General features: G+C 41.7%; 1 protein-coding gene across 1 annotated transcript in view; it reads left to right on the top strand.

The window, feature by feature from the left end:
- Window positions 1-22,867, top strand: part of calcrla (calcitonin receptor-like a) — a 29,945-nt gene extending 7,078 nt beyond the window's left edge. Inside the window, exons 2-13 of the mRNA XM_056288841.1 lie at window positions 10,409-10,518; window positions 12,573-12,726; window positions 14,367-14,477; window positions 15,228-15,340; window positions 16,414-16,505; window positions 16,644-16,770; window positions 17,653-17,806; window positions 18,160-18,220; window positions 18,687-18,753; window positions 19,596-19,814; window positions 21,205-21,246; window positions 22,591-22,867. Coding sequence (XP_056144816.1) covers window positions 10,459-10,518; window positions 12,573-12,726; window positions 14,367-14,477; window positions 15,228-15,340; window positions 16,414-16,505; window positions 16,644-16,770; window positions 17,653-17,806; window positions 18,160-18,220; window positions 18,687-18,753; window positions 19,596-19,814; window positions 21,205-21,246; window positions 22,591-22,812 — 1,422 coding nt within the window. The 5' untranslated portion in view covers window positions 10,409-10,458 and the 3' untranslated portion in view covers window positions 22,813-22,867. The remainder of the gene's footprint in view (window positions 1-10,408; window positions 10,519-12,572; window positions 12,727-14,366; window positions 14,478-15,227; window positions 15,341-16,413; window positions 16,506-16,643; window positions 16,771-17,652; window positions 17,807-18,159; window positions 18,221-18,686; window positions 18,754-19,595; window positions 19,815-21,204; window positions 21,247-22,590) is intronic.
- The last annotated feature ends 1,480 nt before the right edge of the window (window positions 22,868-24,347 follow it).

Genomic DNA, 24,347 nt, shown 5'->3' on the forward strand with positions numbered 1-24,347 from the left:
AATACATGGTTGCATTTTATGGAAAAGAACTTGCAGAAACGTTTATATGCAAAAGAAAACATGGGTCGCACGTTGGATGTAGTGAAAACTCAGATTTGATGCACTTGACAGCAATACTGCTGTGACCTGTATGAGCGTGGCTTCATGTAGTGGAAGGAATTGGTTATAATTAGACGCTATCCCCCACTGGGCTGTATGCCCTCGGGTTACTCAGACTACCATAAGCTACAGCTACATCAGTACACTTCACAATGACACCGAGGGGAATATATCCAGCAACATAGGTGCAGCACAAGGTTGTGCCCACTTTATTTTTAAGTTGGGTATTTTTAACCCGGTATTTTTACTATTTTTGTCCTTCATGTAAACTAGCCTTTGGAACAGCATGCTTTCCTATGGACAGAAGTCATATGCAATTTCTCTTCCTTCTGAACTACGTAGAGGAAATGTTTAAAGCACAGGGTAAGAATATGGCATGCTGTTGCAACACAACAATATATGTGCTGGCAAAATGTGACGGCTGATGGCCCTTCTCTCTCTCTCTCTCTCTCTCTCTCTCTCTCTCTCTTTTTTTTTGTGGAATCCCCCCCCCCTTTTTCTCCCCAATTGTACCCGTCCAATTACCCCACTCTTCCGAGCTGTCTCGGTTGCTGCTCCACCCCCTCTGCTGATCCGCGGAGGGCTGCAGACTACCGCATGTCTCCTCCGATACATGTGGAGTCACCAGCTGCTTCTTTTCACCTGACAGTGAGGAGTTTCACCAGGGGGACGTAATGCGTGGGAGGATCACGCTACCCCCCCCCACCTCAAGTTCCCCCTCCCCCCTAAACAGGTGCCCTGACTGACCAGAGGAGGTGCTAGTGCAGCGACCAGGACACATACCCACATCTGGCTTCCCACCCGCAGACACGGCCAATTGTGTCTGTAGGGATGTCTGACCAAGCAGGAGGCAACACGGGGATTCGAACCGGCGATCCCCATGTTGATTGATGGCCCTTCTCTTGTCATAAAACAAAACCGATGGTCACTAGTCAGCATTCTCCACCTTTTCTTCCCCTTTCCATTGATTTTCTGCCATAACTCAACATATGAGCTGCTTTAGTGAAAAAGTGATAGCAGAGATTGGAGCAAAGGGAAACGCGAGTCCAGTTTAAACTCAGTAATGCTGATTTAATGGTAAACGTAGCCTAAGCTGCCATCATGATAACCTGCATAATAACAGTTTTTTTTTGTATCTTTCAGCATCTTCTGGCTTGTTTAGGATTGACATTACGCAGTGTGACAGGAAAGAGGAATAAGAGAGGGGATGAGATGAAACAGATCGAGTTTGGACCCGTCTGAGATTAGATCCATGCTTATCTGGCTGAGCCAGCAGGCCGCCCTCTCTGTCCAGCGTCTTATCAATCAGTGTTTAGGCTGGGGACACAGCAACAAAACACATAGGCCTTTGCAGTACATTTGGAAAAAACACAGTGAATTCGTCATTGACATGTTCCTGCAGATGAAACAAAGATAAACAAGGTTAATTTTGCCATTAAGCATGCAGAAACATGTAGTGTAACTAAACGCTGTGGCTCTGTGCTGTGTCAAGGGAAATAAGACTCATTCTGTTGTTGTCGCTGTTTTAGTTTGCACTTTTTAGCGAACAGCATTTGACATCTGTGCCAGACCTTGACTTGATATTTTTCTTGGAGATCTTTTAGAACGTCCTCTGTGCTTTTTGTTAAGGCCTAGGCAAAAATTCAGTATTGTTGTTTACCATCTTTCAATGATGTCGTATCCCAATGAGATTTAGATATAGATCGGAATACACAAGAATCCATTACCAAAAACGTTTCACAAAATTGGATCTGAAATGTCTGAGGGAGTATTGTTTGAAAACTAGTTTTGCTTTGACATCAGGCCTATACTTGACATCACCCATCAGTTAAATGTGAGGAACCTGAATTGGAGTCTTACATATGGTAGTTTTGCATATGTTAGCATATATAATATTCATGATCACACAAACGGTTTTTGTGATAATATTTTCCATATCAAGTGGATACAAGCGACTGAAATGAGTTTCCTCCGTAGGGTGTCTGGGCTCAGCCTTAGAGATAGGGTGAGGAGCTCGGACATCCGGAGAGCTCGAAGTAGAGCCGCTGCTCCTTCGCGTCAAAAGGAGCCAGTTGAGGGGGGTTGGGCATCAGATAGGATGCCTCCTAGGCGCCTACCTTTGGAGGTTTACCAGGAACGTCCAACTGGGAGGAGACCCTGGGGTAGACCCAGAACTCGCTGGAGGGACTACATGTCCAATCTGGCCTGGGAACATCTTGGGATCCCCCAGGAGGAGCTGGAGGGCGTTGCTGGGGAGAGGGACATCTGGAGTGCCCTATTTAGCTTGCTGCCACCGCAACCCGACCCCGGAGAAGCGGCTGATGATGAGATGACACGAGATGAGACAAATGGTTTTTGTGATATTTTCCATCTCACCCCACAATGCCAATAATGTCATCTTTAAATATGAGTGCAACTTTATTTATAAGTGGCTGCAACAAGTTAGTAGCTTTGACAACATGTTTGTAATCTAGCACAGGCCAGAATGTCTTTGTTGCCAGGTGAGTGAAAATATTTTTTTGGAATGGAAGCAGGTCGATTCAAATTAAAAAAAAAAAAGAAATGGTCTCCTCATGCAAAAGGTCTCCTCCTTCACATCTGTGTGGGTCTGTTATTGTTTTCTCTGACATCTGGCGGTGCCCTGGGCTACCTGGAAGCTGGTATGACGTCCCTTTTCATGTCTCAGGCTTGCTAATATAGCTCCCTGAGATGTTATGGTCAATTTAAGACTTTTTCTTTTTCCTGATCACATGGGACGGATTATCCAAACACAGCTGATCTTGTGGGAAATGTCTGTGGACTGTGACCGAACGTGAGTTTGTGTTGATGTTGCTTCAGTCGATTAAAAAGAGGACGTGCTCCAAAGGAAAGTCTTTCAAAGCTTTCCAAGACGGTTGTCCTTCTACTTTCATTGTTCGCGTGACCGGCATGTTCCTTAAGATTTTGAGCGATGGGCTTAAAATTGTCCATTTTTTCAGAATCTCCTCAAAATCCACCCTAAATATGACAAGCTTCTTACCAGTGGAAAACTAAACCATCTGGTCCATGGCACCACACCTCTCCGACCCAGTGACTGTTTATATACAAACTACTTCACCTCCCAGTTTTCGTTTTCTTTTTTACTGTTATTTTCTTTTTTATTCATCCCGAAAAGGGCCTCAGGGGTTTTTGTGAACACGAGACACTCCACAAATGGCTCCTGTTATTTCTAATCTTCACCAAAGAGTGCATGTCACTTGAATTAGTAAAACCATAAGGATAGAGCTTAATTGTAACAGATCATCAAGGACAACCTTCACACGTCAGACAGAAGTGGCTTTGTATATTGTTCTACAACCTGTATTCCTGTGCTGGTTTTTAAAAGCTGGTGTTTCTGACAAATTGACGAACACTGTCCAAATTGTGAAACTGCAGCCCCACCATGACCACATCTTTGTTCTAGATTGAGCCATTTGCTGTGACTCACTATAAATTGGCGTCCAAACGTGACATTACACCACTGAAGTAGGCCTAGTACTAGAATCAGTGGTCTTTTACATCATGTTTAGATCCCCATAGGTAATCTAAACATGTTAGCCTGTATGTTACTTTGAGTTTACAAAACTTGCAATAATCAGATAACATGGAATAACAGGATAAAAAAAAAGGCTGTAGCATCAGCTCATGCCAGTATTAGATAGCATACTGAGTAAAATAGCCACGGTTGAGGCCATTGCCAAAACTGATAAACTATTAAGCCCTTCAGATAAAAAGTCAACAATAATACTGCCAAAGCTAAAAAAGAAAAGTGCTGGGAAGTCTATCATCTTGTCATAAACAGAAGCAGAAGTCATTTGACATTTCTGGGGAAAAAAAAAAAAAAGGTTTCATAAATCTCTCTGGCCAGTGTAGTAAACGACCCGCTCTTGGGAAATGTTAAACTCAGCATATACATGTGTGCTGACAGGGCTGCTGGATGCGTAGTATCATTTCTCTCATTAGCCTTGGATGACGTACCGGCGCCCAGGCACAGCACCTGCAGCCCTCACATCCATTTCCCAACAAATCCGTCTTAAATGTGACGGTAACATCAGCCCAGCAGATAAAGTCTGAGCCCTGGCACACCTGTTGTCCATTGAAACCGCCTCAGCATGTGCTGTGTTGCTCTCTTTCTGTGATGACGTCATCCGCACAAACAGCGAAACTGGGACCGTGGGACGTGAGACATGAGAAAACACATTGTGACATGAAAAAGAAAAGAAAAAAAAAACACACACAATACTTTTTACTGTCAAAAAGGATATTGGTAACACACCTAAAAGGAAAATAAGAACAAAATAATACTTATGAAAGTAACTTGCAACTTGTTTTTTTAGTTTTTTTGACTAGCGTTTGAAAATAAGGGTTTTGGTTTTCAGGACAAACTGACGACTAAATCTATTATGTTCCTCCTTTCTACATTCAACTTAACGCTGATATTTCTCTTACAGAAACTTGAAAACCTATACGATTAGGATGCAGCATTAGTTGTATTTGAGATTCCTTCAAGATTCAAAGGTCTGTTCCGTTGTCTACCAACACGGGATCACCGAGTTGAATCCCTGTGTTACCTCCAGCTTGGTCGGGCGTCCCTACAGACACAATTGGCCGTGTCTGCGGGTGGGAAGTCGGATGTGGGTATTTGTCCTGGTCGCTGCACTAGCGCCTCCTCTGGCTGGTCGCCCCCCCCCCCCCCCGGATCGGCAAAGGGGGTGGAGCAGTGACTGGGACGGTTCAAAAAGAGCAGGGTAATTGGCCAGATACAATTGGGGAGAAAAAGGGGAAAAAAGATTCAAAGGTTTATTTGTCACATACTTCATGTACAAGTACAATAAGCAGTGAAATGATTTTTGGCAAACTGAAAACTACGCAGCGAGAGAAATGGAACATCAACAATAATAAAATGAGAGCAAAATATTAATACGATAAAATACAATAAAATGTTAAAAAAAAGTTACAATATTTGTGGAGTATACAGAAAGTATATTCCAATAAAAACACATATACAATGTGCAGCTGCTATACAAGTGTGCAAATAGACTGAATAAGTAAAGTGGAAAGTGTCTGAGCAAAGTTGTTAAGTGGTAAAAGTGGCAGTAGTATTACAAATGCAGCTGTTATTGTTATTGCTGAGTTTAGTGTCCTTATGGCCTGGGGGAAGAAACTTCTTCTGAGTCTCTCTGTGTTGACCTTGTGGCTCTGGATGCATCTTTCAGACCGCAGCAGCTGAAACAGTCTGTTATTGGGATGATGGGAATCCATAATAATCCTTCTAGCCCTGGTCCTGCACCTTCTGGTGTATAAGTCCTGTAAGAGGGGTGAGTGTGAATCCGGTGATACGCTCAGCCGACCATACCACTCTCTGCAGGGTTTTTTGGTCCTGAGAGGTACAGTTTCCATACCAAGTGGTGAGGCACCCTGCCAGGATGCTCTCAATGGTACCAGAATAAAATGTTTTCTGGATCTGTGGGGAGACACTGAACTTCTTCAGTTGCTTGAGGTGGTAAAGATGTCACTTTGCCTTTGTGTGTAGTGTCCATGTTAGGTCCTCAGTGATGTGAACACTGCGGTACCTGAAACTGCTCACTCTTTCTACTGGGACCCCGTTGACAGAGAGATGGGTATAGATCCTTGGTTTTGCTGAGTTCAGGGAGAGGCTATCTTGATGGGTACAGTTCCCATACCAGGTGGTGAGGCACCCTGCCATGATGCTCTCAAAGGTTTTCTGGATCTGTCGGGAGACACTGACACTTGCCTTCAGACAGGTAAACTTGATCACTGCTATTTCAAAGACCATATAGTTTCTCCCCAGACATTAGGTCACATCTGCCACGGGTTTGAGGGTAAGGTTAACCAAAATGTTGAATTTCTCATGAAGCTGTTAATCATTTGCTAGGTTTAAAAGGAAGCTTCATAACACTGCCAGAATCTGATGTTGTTTTTACACTGAGAAACCCCCCCCCCCCTTTTTCCCCTCCCCAATTGTATCCGGCCAATTACCCCACTCTACCGAGCCATCCCGGTCGCTGCTCCACCATCTCTGCTGATCCTACACACCTACACTGAGAAAAGCTTAATAATGGATTTCTCCTGGGGGGGGGGGGGCAGTTTTGGTGGGAAGGGATTGAGAGACTTTCATATGAAAGAGTAGGGGTAATCCTACTGGAAATCGACTTAATTCTTCTTTTTTTTTATTCCTCGCACTTTATATTTAACCGACACCTCAGCCCTGCTGCGGCACCTGTTATGTTTCAAACGGTGAGTAGCTTTCCAACATGGCACACTGATTTGGGGGTTTCAAAAGAGTGATTGAAATCTCATACTCAGATGCCAGTATGTCTCGTACGTCTGTTGTATGTCATGCTGTACAATGAGAAAAAAAGTGAAACCTTGATTTATCCTCCTTGTCAGACTGAGCCAGTTGAAATGACACTATTGTCCCACTGAACAAGCAGCGAGACTATGACCTACATCAGCCGACAAATACCGCTTCATTCCCAACAGTCCAAAAAACTCAACTAAAGCCCTATTTTAAGTGATCACTTCAAATCTTAAAAACAAAAAACTTTTTTTTTGACAAGCGGAGGAAATCTGCAGAGGAACTTAGTCTTTGGGACATTGGTGCAAAGACATTGACCACTTGTGGAGTAATACAGCACATGTTAATACATGACTAAAGGACAATGGGGCAACAGATTGCAGGTTCAGCAAGTGTTGCCCTTTAGTAACTCCATATACTGTCCTTGTATTATCTATCATTAATAATCTCCTCAACAATATAAGCCCATAAAACAAAGTGGAGGTTTCCACTTGCCCAATGGATATCCCAAAGAAACAGAAAGGAACTTTGGGAGGATGGGCCAAACATCCTGTGGAGGCTGAAGGATGTTTACAACACACCACTGGATTCATGCTGGGACAATGGGATACAATAAGCAAAAGGCAAGGCTCTGGCAACGGGCAATAATGAACAACTGTTTGGCACAGTCTTTTTGTCAGTTGTCTCACTGGGCCTTGCAAATGTAATAGCTGACGTCAGCACTTGTACAGTCTCCATGACTAATCACTGCGGCACACTGCTCTAAAGTAGTACAGATAAATAGTAAACCACATACAACTAGCATGGTTAAGTAGGTAGGTCGGTTGGCCCCAACAGATCAATGGTAGTCTGGCGAACCCATATAGAAAGCTCCTTTAGCTTTGAGCTACAGAGGAATATGTTGCTTCCAGAAAAATATTTTTTTCAGGTTACTTTTTGAGGATTTCAGATTTTATGGACATTTGGTTTCCATCTGTTTCGAATGAGTGATTCTTTATTTTTGTCTTGGAGATCTTGCCCTGCAGTAGGTTGCACTGTTCAGCAATTATGCTATTGCAAGCATAACAAGATGTTTATTATCCATTGTTAAATGGAACCCTGTTGGCCAAGGACCAATATTTCCCTCCAAGACAACTGATTTACTAGTTTTGTTTCCTGCTGACAGTATTGATACACTGCATGGGGGTCACTTAGACACCGAAGCATGCATTACGTACTTTTCCGTTTGTCATCAGTGCAGATAGTCCTAGATCTCGGCTATTATGGTCAGCCATAAATAACTGCAGCCGACATAGCAACATAATTATGATGGCCATTATGTTCAATTTGATGGAAGCGCTGATCATCTGTTTGAGCATAAAGCATTTTACATCCTCAATAACCATGAGAATGAGCTTTTGCCTTTCGCCTTGCAATGTTACCTTAAGTTACCACCGCCACTTCTTTTACTAACACAACAAAAGTAACCGTGGGCAAATGAAAAAAGAAAATAATACACCTGTACTTGTATCATGAAGGAAGAAGAGCTAAACAGCAGTTGAACAACTGGTGGGAAAGGATTCTGTAACTTCTGGGCCGTATTGTCATTTGACAAGACAAATGCTCTCTCTCGGTTTGTAAACGTCTGAAAAACAAGCCTTGCCAAGAACAGCTGGAGTACTTGGCAACTAAGCAGATTAGTGTGTGTGTGTGTGTGTGTGTGTGTGTGTGTGTGTGTGTGTGTGTGTGTGTGTGTTTGCGAGACTGTGACAGAACAGCTGATCTTGTTCTGGCTGTTTCCAATTTGCACATCGCCATAATGTTTTACAATCCCACTTTCAGTAAACTCGCCCCTGCCTCCCACCCAAATTTTTCTCCCTCGTGTAACAGAGTTTTAAATTCTAAGCAGACTTGAGGGGCATTCATCCAGTACTTCTGGTGGAGATTTGTTCAAACAAACTTGTTTTAGCTGAGTTGATGGACTAGTTAGCTGTCATCCAACTAAAGTATCAGCTTTAGTAAATTAGCAAGCACTTTTATCAATAAAAGAATCAGTATACTTTTTACATATGTACAGCTGTATTTGTGGTAATCAGTGGCACTAAACTTAAAAAAAAACTGTCAACCCTTTCTCATAGATATAACTACTATAGGCCTGTAACAGTGGGTTTATTCCATTCATCAAATTTTGGCTCGACTGGAACTTTGGGTTAAATAATGGCCTACTTCCTTTGGGCTATGACAGGCATTAAGAACCCTTAATGAGATATAATTCAATCCTGGCCAAAAGAAACAAACATAACCTAGTAACTTGAGGGACACCATGTTCAACTTTAGTGTGTCCCTGTTCTTATTTCTTACTCTGTGAATGGAAACTGTCTATATTTATCCTTCATCTTCCAAAGAAATGTCTTACTACTTTCCTATTGAAACCTGCTAGCTGCATGCTACTAAGAGGTGTACGTCTATGTTCTCTCAACCCTATTTCCTTGAACTTACCTAAACTTAACCTTAACCTGACTTAACCTCAACCTCTACCTAACCCTAATCTTAACCCAACACTTACCTTAACCTAACCTTGGCCAATAGCTAACCCACAGGGCTGAGGGAACATAGAGCTGACCCCCTACTAAGCTAACTTGGGGCTATCAGTACATACTTAATTGAATAATGCAAACTAACAATGCTAACTTGTGAAGATTAATACAAAAATAACATCTCAATGTTGAAAAAAAAGATATATTTTGGAGATATAGGCTTTTTATCTGGCAGCAGCAGATAGATTTTTGTGCTGAAGTGCCTATTGGATCTGCTTACAGGGATGCTAGCCCATTGCATACGTCAGCTGGCTTCTGAGACTCTTTGGCAATGTAACATTAGATGCAGCAGGATAAAACTATCCGATGAAGCTGACCAGGTCAAGGCCTCGGTGATAGATCCTTTCAAACCTGACTTTGCAAAAAGCCTGTTAGACTTACAAGATTGTTGATTGCTGCTTACTAGAGCTTGAAAAAGCTGTCTAAAGTCTTTTTCTTTTTTGTTTTGTTTTAACCAACTCCCCTCAACCTTTAGTATAGCACTTGCAAATATGATATAGTTTCTGGGTCAGAATGAAGGGCAAGTGCGTTTTTGTGTCAAAATGTAATTTATTTTGTAAAACAAATTTTAATGTGAGGGATATGTTTCCATTTTGCCCATGTTGCATCAGCGACACAGCAGGCATGACATGAGCATCATACTGCTGCAGTAGTCTTAAAAAGGTTTCTGGAATTTGATTCTAACGAGACCAACATGGTCCAGTGTCATATCCAATATACTGCACATCTCCATTGTGACACTTGTCCACCAGTAGACTGAAAAAGTGATGCTGGTTCCTTCTTTGTCTTAAAATATTTGATTAATTAGATAAAAGCAATATAAGTTATTTCCTAAATGAATGGTCAAAAGTGGAAAAAAAATGAAATATTTTAATTTTGCTCACTGTTTGAAATAGATTCTCAAACTAAAACAAACACTCAAATAATAACAATAACAAACAATAAATGCAAGCATATTGAGCATGCGCACGTAGTAGTTGTAGCAGTAGTTGAAATCAAACCTTTTACCCAATGCTCAGGCGGCATGCCATCCAATGAGTATCGGAGAAAAGGAGGCCTACGTGTCTCAACATTGCTCCAGGGCCCTCCTGTTGATGTGTAGCCTCTAAAGTGGAGCTATCCAGTCCATCATATGGAGACTAAATTATTGCATGCTTTGCTGTCCTGAAGTTACTGTGATGCCAAACAGCCCACAGCTGCACTGAGAGTGGCTCTACATGTTCACTTGTCCATCATATCAGTGGGCAAAGCTTCAGCCCCATTACACTGAGTTTAGGCTGTTGGATGCCACATTCCTCATAATTAAGAGAGATGAGCAAAGCTGTCAGGTGTCCCATATGAATGGGCATTTTAATGCACGTACTTAATTTTTTTGTCTTTTTTGACTTTCTTCCAGGTCTGTGGTCAGCCAGTCTAGTGAAAGCTTACAAGCAACCCAAAAAGAAGATGGATGGTATTGGGTGGAGTTGGGTGGTATCCCTCGTGCTGCTTTGTATTCATAAAGAGGTAGGACAGCATGCTGGCACACCAGCTCATGTTCTCATGTACACACGCACACAAACAATTGTGTAAAACCCACTTAAGTTGTTCAGCCTTCCAGAGCATGGCTATATACAGAAACAGTATTTTAGCTATTAGGAAAACATTTTAGACTCTAGACACCAGGTGAGCAAAGTTCATTCCACTCATCTCTCTCTCTCTCTCTCTCTCTCTCTCTCTCTCTCTCTCTCTCTCTCTCTCTCTCTCTCTCTCTCTCTCTCTCTCTCTCTCTCTCTCTCTCTCTCTCTATATATATATATATATATATGTAGGAAAAAACTTTAAATACATAGCAGTATTAAAAGTACTTGTACTGCTATGTATTAAATGTATCAAAAGTTTATTTTCCTACATCTATATTTATATTCCGTGTCAATGGTGTTGATAAAAGTGCTCAACAAATGAGGAGGGGAATATTTTTTTTTCATCATTCAATCATCAGCTGTCAATCGATAATAATATGTTGACATATATATGTTGTATGTCATATGTTGACAGCTGATGACTGCTTATGGCATGAAACAGGCTTGTACTGTCTCAAAGAATTTACTTGACTCACTGGATTATTTTACTCCTTATTTGTTTAGCACTTTCCCTACCGTTGAGTGTTTCTTTTAACAAAATTATATACTAGTAGGATGTTTTCAGTTTGGCATCAGTTGTGTAAAAGTTCAAAAGACAAGTTTATGACTGGTCTCTGGTTTGAATCCTTGGACAAGGCTTGAAACTCTTGTCAGGAGCAGAAAAGAAGCAATAATCTCCTCTTATGGATACTTCAGTATCTGCAGGAGGCTTCTTCATGAACTGGATCAGGCTACCTACTCAATGATCAGATGTCAACTGAGGGTTTGGTCTTATCGTCTGTGCTGCTTCAAAGAAAGTTGCCCACCATCCATTTGCAGTCAAAATCACAACGAACACTGACATTGTTTTTTTTTTGTTTGTTTTTTTAATGTTGTACCCCTTTTGATGTTAATTGTGTAACCGTTTATTTTCTTGCCCGGTGCGGGATTTGATACGGGGTGTACTGCACCACAAGGCGACATCACTAACCGCTCGGCTAAAGGGTCAGACCCGTTAGCTAGGGACTAACGTGTCTTATTAGTAGTTTACAGTCGTCACCCTCCCCGGAAGCGCGCTCCGAAGAGACTTCTGAGGATCTGCACACTTCCGGATCCCACCGCTGCCACCAATGTAACCGGTTATTTTCTTGCTCGGTGCGGGATTCGATACGAGGTGTACTGCACCACAAGGCGACATCACTAACCGCTCGGCTAAAGGGTCAGACCCGTTAGCTAGGGACTAACGTGTCTTATTAGTAGTTTACAATTGTAAATCGCCTTAGAGAGATAAAACGAATAGGAGCTGCATTATGTTGATTTCTGCAGCGCAGAGAAACATCTGGTTGAAAAATGTGTAGTATATACAGAGGTTGTTTCCATGGAGCTCAAATGGATTAAATGGATGTATGTGTATGTTAGCCTAAGGACATGTTGACCATTCTGTTTAAATGGTCCCTAGGGAGCCAAATGTATCAAATGGGATGCAGACATGAGTTTTCCTGTGGTTAGATTAAGTATTTCAGAATATATATCGTGGGAGATTGCCCCTGAGAAAGTACATCTCATTTATTTCAATGTTAAATACTTGGATGTTTTCCAGATATAAACAAGGGAAAATATAGCTGAGATCTTGTCAATATTACAAATAGGTCTCTTAAAATGCTGTAGTTTTAGGGAAATATATAGATCACATCAGTGATGTTCCTTGCCCATTTAATGTACTGCACTTTTATTTCTCTTTTTTCAAGTATGAAAAAAATATTCACAGCTAGTTAGGCAATGACTTGAGAATACAGTGTGCAGTGTAACATGGTGACATTAACATCTCGTGTGGCATTAGTTGGTGCTGTCTTGACCAGGACCCCTTTGGAAAAGAGATTGGTGGTCTTTGCAGGAATATCCTGGTTAAATTAAAAAGGAATCAAAATACATATTTGAATTTTTTTTTCATACATGCAGACCTATGCGAAGATATGCCAAGAGGTCAACGAAACCCAACAGCAGCATCAAACCAACGTCTACAATGACATCGGCGTGACCAGGAACAAGATAGTAACCGCTCAGTTTGAGTGCTATCAGAAGTTAATGAAGGACAATAATCACAACAGGCAAGGTAGAGCAATATGATGTATGATGTATGTAGAGTTAAAGACTGTTTGTGTTTGTTTTTTTTGTTTTTTTGTTTTTTACTTTTATACCTTGACAATGGATGATTTGTATTAAGATGCAACCGTTCTTGAGAGCAGTTCTCATTGCAAGACAAAGTCCACATATCTGACTTCTTTAATGTGAAGTCAAGAAAGTATCTGTATTGTACATATTAGTGGCACTCAACATCTCAAGGAATTTAACAGTAGACAGCCCTCTATACTCTCCACTCCTGCTCCCATGTGGTACAATATAATATCTGTGGTGGAATTGGTACTGAAGTCTAATGAAAGCCGGAAGAACCAGGCTCAAAAAACAAAAGAAAAACCAAATGGGTGTCCGGGTGGCGTGGTGGTCTATTCCACTGCCTACCAACATGGGGATCACCAGTTCAAATCCCCGTGTTACCTCTGGCTTGGTTTGGGCATCCCGACAGACACAATTGGCCATGTCTGCGGGTGGGGAGCCAGATGTGGGTACTTGTCCTGGTTGCTGCATTAGCACCTCCTCTGGTCAGTCGGGGCACCTGTTCGGGGGGGAGGGGGAACTGGGGGGAAACAGCATGATTCTCTTATGTGCTACGTCCCCCTGACGAAACTCCTCACTGTCAAGTGAAAAGAAGTGGCTGGCGACTCCACACGTATCGAAGGAGGCATGCGGTAGTCTGCAGCCCTCCCCGGATCGGCAGAGGGGGTGGAGCAGTGACCGGGACAGCTTGGAGAGTGGAATAATTGGCCAGGTACAACTGGGGAGAAAAATAACCCCCCCCCCCCAAAAAAAAAACCAAACAAAATGAGGTGAGGAAAAAGGCTCGGAAATTGAAATTTAGTTGCAAAAACAAGGGGGGGGTGAATTTGTTGTTGTTTGTTATTGTGAATTTGTGGAGCATATATGTTGAAAGGAAGAGCAGTAGTATTAATCTTCATCTGATTTCCAATTCCAAATTTCCACATCTGCAGACAGAGTAGCTATTTCACTCTGCTCAGCAGTTGTGGCTTACTTACCGGAGGGCGTGAAACATTGATAAGAAAGTCCAAAACTCTGAAAACTCTCCAGCTGCAGATAATAGTAAACTACATCTAGGAAGGCCGGGATTATCTTCTTATTTCTCCCACGGAGTTTTGATATGTTAATATTTTGTATGAAAATCTAAATGCATCCTTTGTTTCATTGAGCACATTTACATGGAAACCAACACCCATTAGATCTGGGAGGAAAGGCTACTGTTTTGTCTTTTCCTTTTTGCTCTATTCTTATTAAGTCGTGGATATTTACATCCGGACAACAGTAAAATTAAATCTCATGCAGTAAATTCCTGGATGGTCACATACTGTATGTTAAAATGACATTGCAGCAAATTACCGGAGTGCCACACATGGTTGTTTCTGTGGCTTCCTCATTAACGCGGTATTAGACAAAATCCTTTATGCCACTTTGTACTTAACGTTCAGCACAAGTTTGGAGTTTCTGAATAAGTGATCATTCAAGATGATCTCCTTTTCAATGCCGAGTTTGACTTCTGTTGTATAATTTGCTGTCTATGCTTACAGTATGAACAAATTGTATGAACTAATTTCCTGCTCTCTGGTGTTGCCTGTGGCATAGAGCCCATGTGTAATCGTACCTGGGACGGATGGCTTTGTTGGGACGACATCAAGGCAGGCGTCAACTCAGAGCAGCACTGCCCAGACTACTTTCAAGATTTTGACCCCTCAGGTGAGACCTTAAAGTGCTGCTAAGACTGCTGGGAAATGGCTTAGAGAACCCTCGAGTGGAGTCAGGTAGCAAATTAAGAGTGACCATGGCTGTGTGTGTGTGTGTGTGTGTGTGTGTGTGTGTGTGTGTGTGTGTGTGTGGACATTGCCCTGCGTGTTTCCTAACACATGCTTGTGTACACAATGCATTGTTCAAATGTGTTGTCCCTCTATGTGGGTTTGCACTAATGGAAACTTGACTGGACTTCAAAAATGGCACATCGGTTAGATTTTAATCAGTTCTCGTTTAGATTCATGTATTTATATGTCGCTTCAACATTTTACTGAGGCTAAAAGGTTTGTGGCTCCTGTTACCAAGCTTAGTTTTGTTTGCTGATATTCTTCCCTTAATAAGTCAAATAAAATAATTAAAATCACCGAAAGTTGAATCAGTTCGTCTGAACACGTTTATTGAGAAAAACGTTTCATCACTCATCTAAGTGACCTCTTCAGTCTCAACTGACTGCAGGTATCCCCACCCTTATAGACAATACAGTGGCATAACGACCGAAACCAACCATCAGTTTCATATGCAAATTGCTGTGACCATTAACTAGAGTTTCAGTGGCCATGTGTACTATTCACAGAGGATTGGGGAACAGTTACAATCACAGCATTGTAAGATGGCGACAGATGTACTCTTAGCTACCACCCCCCCACCCCCGGTTGCGGGTGGTTGTTTTGTCTTCAATATGCTATCTTTAACCCACAGAGATGGCGACAAAGACCTGCACTGAGAGTGGACATTGGTTCCTGCATCCTGACAGCAACCGAACATGGACCAATTATACACGCTGCGTTGAACGCACCAATGAGGGCAGAATGGTATGCCATCATCAAAAATGTACACATAAAAATTGAGGCATATTGGCCGAGATGGTAGTTGAGGTCCCCTATATTGTCCATACTCCCCACATCTACTCAGTGGTGGCCATAGCAACCTATTACATCTCAAATGCTGCACAATAGAACTGCAAAGGCGGTGAATGGATAAGAGCAATGTGACAGCAGTGCCACACTATTGTTCTCTGACACGGGAGACACTTGAAGGGCTGTCATGTCTAAAAGACTCAAACCAACAATTATTATCTTTTCATGAAAAGAGTTTTCAGCTCATATTGTGGCATTTCTCCCTCACCTATTTCTCCAGTGTCCCTTTGAGTTTTAATTATTTTATGTTAATTTTTTCTACATGATTAATTCCATTGTTATTGTTACACTTTAACTGTCTACCATTCAACTTTACATAACTACTTTTGTAGTCCGGGTAGCATAGCGGTCTATTCCGCTACCTACCAACACAGGGATCGCCGGTTCGAATCCCCGCGTTACCTCGGGCTTGGTTGGGTGTCCCTACAGACACAATTGGCTGTGTCTGCAGATGGGAAGCCAGATGTGAGTATGCATCCTGGTTGCTGCACTAGCGCCACCTCTGGTCGGTCAGAGCGCCTGTTCGGGGGAACTGGGGGGAATACCGTGATCCCCCTCACACGCTATGTCCCCCTGGTGAAACTCCTCACTGTCAGGTGAAAAGAAGCGGCTGGCGATGTCATATGTATCGGAGGAGACGTGGTCCTCTGAAGCCCTCCCCGGATCGGCAGAGGGGATGGAGCAGCTACCAGGACAGCTCAGAAAAGTGGGGTAATTGGCCGGATACAATTGGGGAGAAAAAATCTTTTGTAATTTATCACCGAAAGAGTTTTATCAAACAGTTTTGAAAGAAAAAATGCATTTTATAGAAACATCCTGATGACAGTGCATCAACAGAATAGCCTTCCAGAACATATGTAGTAATTATATGGTACATACTGTACCATATATAGTCATCATAAAGATAGAATATTGTTTTATCTAATCTTTACATCTAATCCATTTCCATTGTTTTGTTTTCCTGCCAGACTGCAATGAACCTCTTCTACTTGGCGCTCATAGGGCATGGGCTGTCGCTGACCTCCCTGTTAATCTCTCTGGGAATATTCTTCCATTTCAAGTATGTCAACAATCCAGAACTATACAGCTTGTTTAAACCCAATTTCTTTGTCCTGCTGCTGATATTTGATTTGGACGGATAAATGCCAGAATGTTTCTCATAGCGTCATACTACAATGTCTATTTCCCCCTTCCGCAGGAGTTTAAGTTGCCAAAGGATCACCCTCCACAAAAATCTCTTCTTCTCCTTTGTACTCAATTCTGTGATCACGATCATCTCGTTGACAGCCGTTGCTAGCAACCAGGAGCTGGTGCAGAGGAATCCAGTGAGTAATTGAAAGACTCATTTGATTTGGGAAAAAAATGCTGAAATGTCTCAGTGATATTATGAGAGGTTTCGGTCTAAGATATGTATGAAGTGAGCGTTCGATTAAAATTCATGATACTAATCTCACCAGTCCCAAGCGGTAGCGTTTCACCGCCTTAATGGGGTCTACAGTGGAATGGAGCTACTTGGTGTACATACATAGTGCAAGGGAATAAAAGATATGTTGAAACCAGATCTGCCCCATTTCTCATCCCAGCTGTACCAGTCATAAATTAGCAAGAGGAGCGTTTCTCTCAAAACCCCACTGTGGGCATCCTTTAATTAAAGGTTCAGTGTTGTGATAGCTAGATTAGATTTATTAACAGCTACAAAAACATCAGTTAGTTCCCATAAGTGGAAGTAATAACTGATGCACAGCATGAACTGATCAACTAAAATGGTAAATGGACTGGATTTATATAGTGCTTTTCTAGTCTACCGACCGCTAAAACTGCTTTACAATGTATGCCACACATTCACCCATTCACACACATTCATACACTGATGGTGGAGGCTGCCACGCAAGGTGCCAACCTGCTCATCAGGAGCAGTTAAGGGTTCAGTGTCTTGCTCAAGGACACTTTGACATGCTCGCTGAAGGAGCCAGGACTCAAACCAGCATACTTCCAATTACTAGACAACCCACTCTACCCTATCAGCCATGCCGCCCCACTAGAACCACTATCTTTTTAAATTTGCTTGTTGCAAACATCCATGAGTAAGCAATTCATTGCACTGGCTTCCCTCCTTAATGGCTGTGGGTAAGAAACAAAACTTGAAACTTAAACTCACAATTAAAGGGACGATCTTCATTGAATTCCCACACCTTTTTTTTTTCCAGACAAGCTGCAAGGTGTCCCAATTCATCCATCTGTACCTTTTTGGCTGCAACTACTTTTGGATGCTGTGCGAGGGAATATATCTGCACACACTCATCGTGGTGGCGGTGTTTGCCGAGAAACAGCACCTCATGTGGTACTATCTTCTCGGTTGGGGTAGGTCACAGGATAACAACAATGAGCATGTTGGCTCTGTGATGTGGAGCTTTGTGCACGGAAAAAAGCTGTTTGTCTTAACATGGCATAAACGTCTGTAGTGGTTAGGGTGTTTGGGTGGAGATCGTTTGACTTCTTTTAGTGTAACTTAACGACTGCAAGAATTTTGAAATAAGCAGAGTGATTCTTACCAGATACTGTCCCTTATTTCGAGATGATCCCTGAAAGATCTCATCAGCATTCAGGGGGGTAAACTTGTTTTCAGAACGGTATGAGTTTAAAGCTTAAGATAGATTTTGGCTTTATTGAATGGTTAATGCAGTGTTTGATTCATAACCTAACTTTTTTTGCAGGTTTCCCTCTCATTCCAGCTTCTATACACGCCATTGCTCGAAGTTATTATTACAATGACAAGTAAGTGCATGATTTCCCACAGTTGATATTATTATTATTATTGTTATATGCAGTTCAAATAATGCATGATAAATACTGTACAAACAATTCAATAAGCAAAACTGCAAGAAATAAACAATAACTTTAATCTCTGGCTGGCAAACTCATCTTTTGAATCACTTCTGTAAAACAATTTTTTTATTTAGCTGGAGAGGGTGTAATATATATTTTCTAGTGTCTTTTTTGTAGTTTAGTCTATTATTATGTAAAGTTTCAACATCATATGAAAATGGCAACATCTGTATATTTTCTGGCATTGCTGTTGAATTTTGTCTGTTTCCAGACAAGCTGACTGAACTCATCAAGAGCTCCTAATCCCCCCCAAACTGCTCATGTAAATAATTTGGCAGCAACCCCATTTATCCACAGCTTTATCTCAGGTATCAGGCCATAAATCATTGACACAGCATTTCCTCCAATGTTTTAGCTGCTGGATCAGCGCCAATACATCTCTACTGTACATCATCCACGGCCCCATCTGTGCAGCACTTTTGGTAAGGTTTTCCCAAGTCTTTTCCAAAAGATTTTTCTTGTTGTTGTTGCTACTACATAGCTGAGGATGTCATTTGTTCCACCATAGGATTCCAACAAAAAAATTACATGATAATAGATTAGATTCAGCAGATTAGGGGAATGAGTTCTTTGGTTCCATGATACATGATACAGTAAGCAGCCTTTCTGTGAAATCGATGGATTAACGCATGCACGCACCCGCCCGCTGGCCCCTTGGCTCCTTTTGCATTCTAGGAATCTACCTTATCAGCACAGCTGGCCATGCTTCAGAGAAGTGTGGCCCCTTACACTTCCTCTAGGATTACAGTGATTTGTAGCCCTAAACGACCCTTACGGTGTAACAGTGGTACAATGTTAATGCTGTTTCAGGCCTTATGGCCAAAAACCTACAATAGTTTTATTTATCACAAAGATATACTAACACTACACAGCATATGACTGACATTACGGTGCAACTAAACGTCTGTAGAAATAGGGCACCTATGATTGGCTCTCGCGGGCAGTCAAAACTACCGAAAACATTAGACATCACATATAAGGATTAGTTCTTAAGGATTATGATGTTTGCACGCAGTATCCAGTAATCATATGAATATGGTTCTCGGATTGAAATATATTCATCTCTTGTTGTGTTTCCATTATGATGTTTACAAAAATGTGGTAAAATCAGTAGCCGATTTTACCTGGTTTAGTGAGGCATATATGTCTACATATATATATATGTGTGTGTGTGTGTGTGTGTGTGTGTTTTTTTCCCCCCCGAGAGATGCAAAGCGATAGAAGCTAACATCTAGATTGCTCAATAATCGTTCTCCTCCTACAGGTGAACCTGTTCTTTCTACTGAACATCGTGCGAGTGCTCATAACAAAACTAAAGGTAACCCACCAGGCAGAGTCCAGTCTCTACATGAAGGCTGTGAGGGCCACCCTTATCCTTGTGCCCCTACTTGGAATCCAGTTTGTCCTCCTTCCCTACAAGCCTGAAGAAAGGGTCTCCTCCGAAATATATGACTACATCATGCACATCCTAATGCATTACCAGGTAAGACATGCATTTGGCATCATCTGCAACCGAGTTGGGTAGTTTTTGACAAATATTCCTCATGTGGCTTATGCAAATGTTTTGAGTTTCATGGCAGTTTCTGCAGCCAAAACCAGCACCTTGACCTGTTGTGTTGACTACTGAAAGTGTTAGGAATGTTTTGATAATGTTCTGTGCGAGGAAATCGAGAAATTTGCTTGCCGCTCTCATCAAATATGAAGATATGCCTGCCATCCAGGGAAGTTGATGGCCATCTCAGTTGCTGGCACCTTTTGATAAGCAATTTCAATTTCAAAAATACTGCTTTGCCAAAACTGCATAAAGTGTTCCCTGATTGCACATAGCGACGTAAATCTGAATGCACATTCTTAGTTTATATATATAGTTGCTCTATGCAAAATTCCTGTTGTTGTTTGTGCTGGGCGATATCGAAAATATTATCACAATAATCATAGGACATTTTACATGATATTGATATATATCACAGTATCTGTTTACGTATGCAAAGATGATTCCATTTAACTGTTTGGTGATGTAACGTATGATAACAAACCAAAACTATTTTTCAAATAACACTCCCTCAAATATTTCAGACCTTATTTTGTGAGAAAGCTTACGCAAGAAATTCATGTTACCATAAATTTAGACAAAACTGTGCATGAAGATATGACAATATCTACATTTCATCCTGACGCAGTACCACGGAAAGATGATAGAAGATAACATTGAATTATTCCCCAGCCCTAATCGTCCTTACATGATGTGTATCAGATGGTGCTTTAAAATGCCATCATGAACTTCAACTCTCTCCACTGAAACCACTAAAAGTTATTCCTTTGCATTTATTACACTCAGCCAAGTAAGTGATTTTGAAATTAACAGAAGTTGAAGGCATTCTCAGCACTGAGCAAAAACTTTCCCATCAGAATCTGACCAGCCTTTGTTTATGTTGTAACCCAGGGAAGAACCACAGGAAGGAAGGCATAAGAATTATCTAGGCTGTTCAGCGTTGGATGAATTCTGGCTAGTTCTGTCTAAATGTCCTCCTTCGTCCAAACATGGGCGGTGTAGTGAGAACTTCTTAAGCAACAGGCTGAATCAGCTCACAAATCACACTTTATAATGTCCATCTTTCTCACTCTCCCTTGCTCTCTCTTTAGCTCACTTCCTCTCTTTCTTGTCTTTCTCTCATTTTAAACGCCTGGCCAAGAGGGTTAGACTGCCAAAAGAAATCGAGTTGGAGGCATCAAATTCTGCTTGACAGTGCAGTCCTTTTAGGGTGCTGAAAAGGTTACGATATCCTGTACAGACTTAAGGACTTCATCAGACTTATTGTTTGTTCTTGAGACTGATACTTACCTCTTTTTTTTCCCCTCCCTCAAAACTACAGGGGCTGTTGGTGGCCACCATCTTCTGCTTTTTTAATGGAGAAGTAAGACGGGATGATCCCTTTTTTACTAATTCACTGTCTTCTTCTGCAAACAAACTCACACACACACACACACACACACAAATCCCCCAGACATTTCCTCTGCTTGCCTAATTTTCGAATCTGTGATCAGGGGTAGATTAGACGACTTCCTGTGGCTCACTCGGAGAACATACATCCCTGAAGAGGATGGATTAGGGGAGTGCCTCATTCTCCAAGGGCTGTGCTAGACAGATTCTAAAGATAATTTACCCTGCTGGCAAGCAGCCACAAACTGTACCACATATCTCGATCGACTGTACCGCTGTTTGATCCACAACAAATTAGCCCCCTCTGTCCTGGAGGAACATTTCACGAGGAGCAGAGCTTCAAGAGTTTCGGCGTTTACCTTACTTATTGCTAAGCAAGACATATACCAATAGACCAAAGAGAATGGCTCAAGCTCTAGGTGCCTCAATGGATGATAATAGACAATTATTTGCTGCTGCAAAAAAAAAATCATTTTGTAATGATGAATGTTTTTTTCCGTCAGCCTTATCCCTTCTGACACTCTTCTGAAGAGTGTCAGGAGTGATTTGCGACAGAAGGGTACCAGCAAGAGTTAAAGGGAAGGTTTACAAGATGGTTGTGAGACCAGCTATGTTGTATGGTTTGGAGACAGTGACACTGATGAAAAGACAGGAGGCGGAGCTGGAGGTGGTAGAGTTGAAGATGCTAAGATTTTCACTGGGAGTGATGAAGAAGGACAGGATTAGGAACGATTATATTCGAAGGACCGCTCAAGTTGGACGATTTGGAGACAAAGCAAGAGAGGCAAGATTGAGATGGCTTGGACGTGTGGAGGAGAGATGCTGGGTATATTGGGAGAAGGATGCTGAATATGGAGCTGCCAGGGAAGAGGAAAAGAGGAAGGCCAAAGAGGAGGTTTATGGATGTGGTGAGAGAAGACATGCAGGTGGCTGGTGTGACAGAGGAAGATGCAGAAGACAGGAAGAAATGGAAACGGATCATCTGCTGTGGCGACCCCTAATGGGAGCAGCCGAAATTAGTAGTAGTAGTAGTAGTAGTTATCCCTTCTATTCTATTATATTCTGGGGCATGACACTCCCTGTTAAAGTTTTAGTTTATCACATGATTATATTTAAGCCAATTTTTTTCCTAAATAGCTTCTAATGAAACAGAACTGTCAAGAATGACCTCACTGCCATTTTTTGGAAACAAAAGTCCAACTGAGATCAAAGTAATGTAACAAATGTCTCATTTTAGACAGCACACGTTTTATTAGTGTGTCAGCTAATCATTAATGATCAGCTTTATTAATATACTGATTGCTGTTTCTCTTGGCAGGTTCAAGGTGTTTTGAGAAGACACTGGAACCAGTACCGCATCCAGTTTGGCAGCAGTTTGGGGACACACTCGGACGCCCTGCGCTCCGCCTCGTACACGGCCTCGTCTATCACTGAAGTGCAGGGCTGCTACAGTATCGACGGTCACAGTGAACACATGAATGGCAAGGGTTGCCACGACACTGACGCCTCCGTCTTAAAATCAGAAAACCCTTTTGTCTGAGAATCGGGGTCCCCCGTGACCCTGACCCCCCCCCCCCGCCCACATATACACGCGCACACACACACACACCTGAACTTCTGTACTTCTGTCTAGACCAGCCCTGGTCATCTTCATCAAAACTGCAGGATATTTTGAGGTCCGTGACAACAAGAGCAACTGTCTTCTTGAGGGAATGGAGGACACACCCCTTGCTCTCCAATGCTAGTTAGTGACGAAGATGGGACAGCATTGTTTAAACTGGCTCTTTGCCTCAAGCAATTTTTTTTATCATTCTCACACCGGCATAGCTGCTTAAAAGTATTGTAAAGTCATCTTAATGCAAATAACTTATTCATAAAACTCTGGTAACTGACAATCTTTTCTTCCCCCGTTACAAATCCTGCTCTGTCAGTCAGATCCTCTTTACTTGTGAGGTATCGAACTTTTTTCACAATTCACAGCACTTGACCCATTTTCTAAAAATATCATTTAGTTACTGACAAAGTATACAGTACAAGTAGAAAAAGTACTGTAAAATGTATATTATTGCAAGGATTCGACTATATGAATCATCAAAACACAGCAAAGTTTCTCACTTCTTCCAGAATCATCATTTTGTCTGCAGGAGGAACCATATGTACATCATTGCTACGAATGCACCGTGGGACTGTACAGAGTCTATAGACTTTACGTTCCTGCTAGGTATCTTTTTTTAACATGAATATAAACCGGGACTATCTTTTTTGTGATTGCATCACGTTGTGTGTAAAAAAAAAAAAGCTTTCACTTACTTTGCCAAAAATGTCTTTGCTACATGCTTAGTGCCAAACTAAGAAATCCCAGCCACCCTAAACCTTTCCACATGGACAAGCACAACAGAGACAGACAGCCTAACACAGTAAACATACACAATTTTATTAGTTTATTATGTTTTTCTGATATATTACATACTTGAGCTGAATACGAACATATTCTCATTAACTAAAATTTGATTGTATAAAATGACAATTGTATCGCAGTACATATCCAAGAACGACTTAAAATAACTATCCACAACTTAAGCTAATTTTAACGTGCAGCTTACGTGTACCTACTTTGATACCAGTATATCTTATATTAGTTTATACGTCAATGGAACTAGAGGGGTAATGCCTGCATGCATTTTGACCTGACGAAGATCCATGTGGGATCGAAATGCTGTCTTGTTAAACTTTTGTGGCTTAGTGTGCAGTTTTGTTTTTTTTGTTTTTTTTAGCGTATAACAACTTTAATCTACTACTATTACTTTCGGCTGCTCCTGTTAGGGGTCGCCACAGCAAATGATCCGTTTCCATTTCTTCCTGTCTTCTGCATCTTCCTTTGTCACACCAACCACCTGCATGTCCTCCCTCACCACATCCATAAACCTCCTTTTTGGCCTTCCTCTTTTCCTCTTCCCTGGCAGCTCCATATTCAGCATCCTTCTCCCAATATACCCAGCATCTCTCCTCCATACATGTCCAAGCCATCTCAATATTGCCTCTCTTGCTTTGTCTCCAAACCTTCCAACCTGAGCT

This window comes from Lampris incognitus, chromosome 11, assembly GCF_029633865.1.
Source record: "Lampris incognitus isolate fLamInc1 chromosome 11, fLamInc1.hap2, whole genome shotgun sequence".
Taxonomy (NCBI): domain Eukaryota; kingdom Metazoa; phylum Chordata; class Actinopteri; order Lampriformes; family Lampridae; genus Lampris; species Lampris incognitus.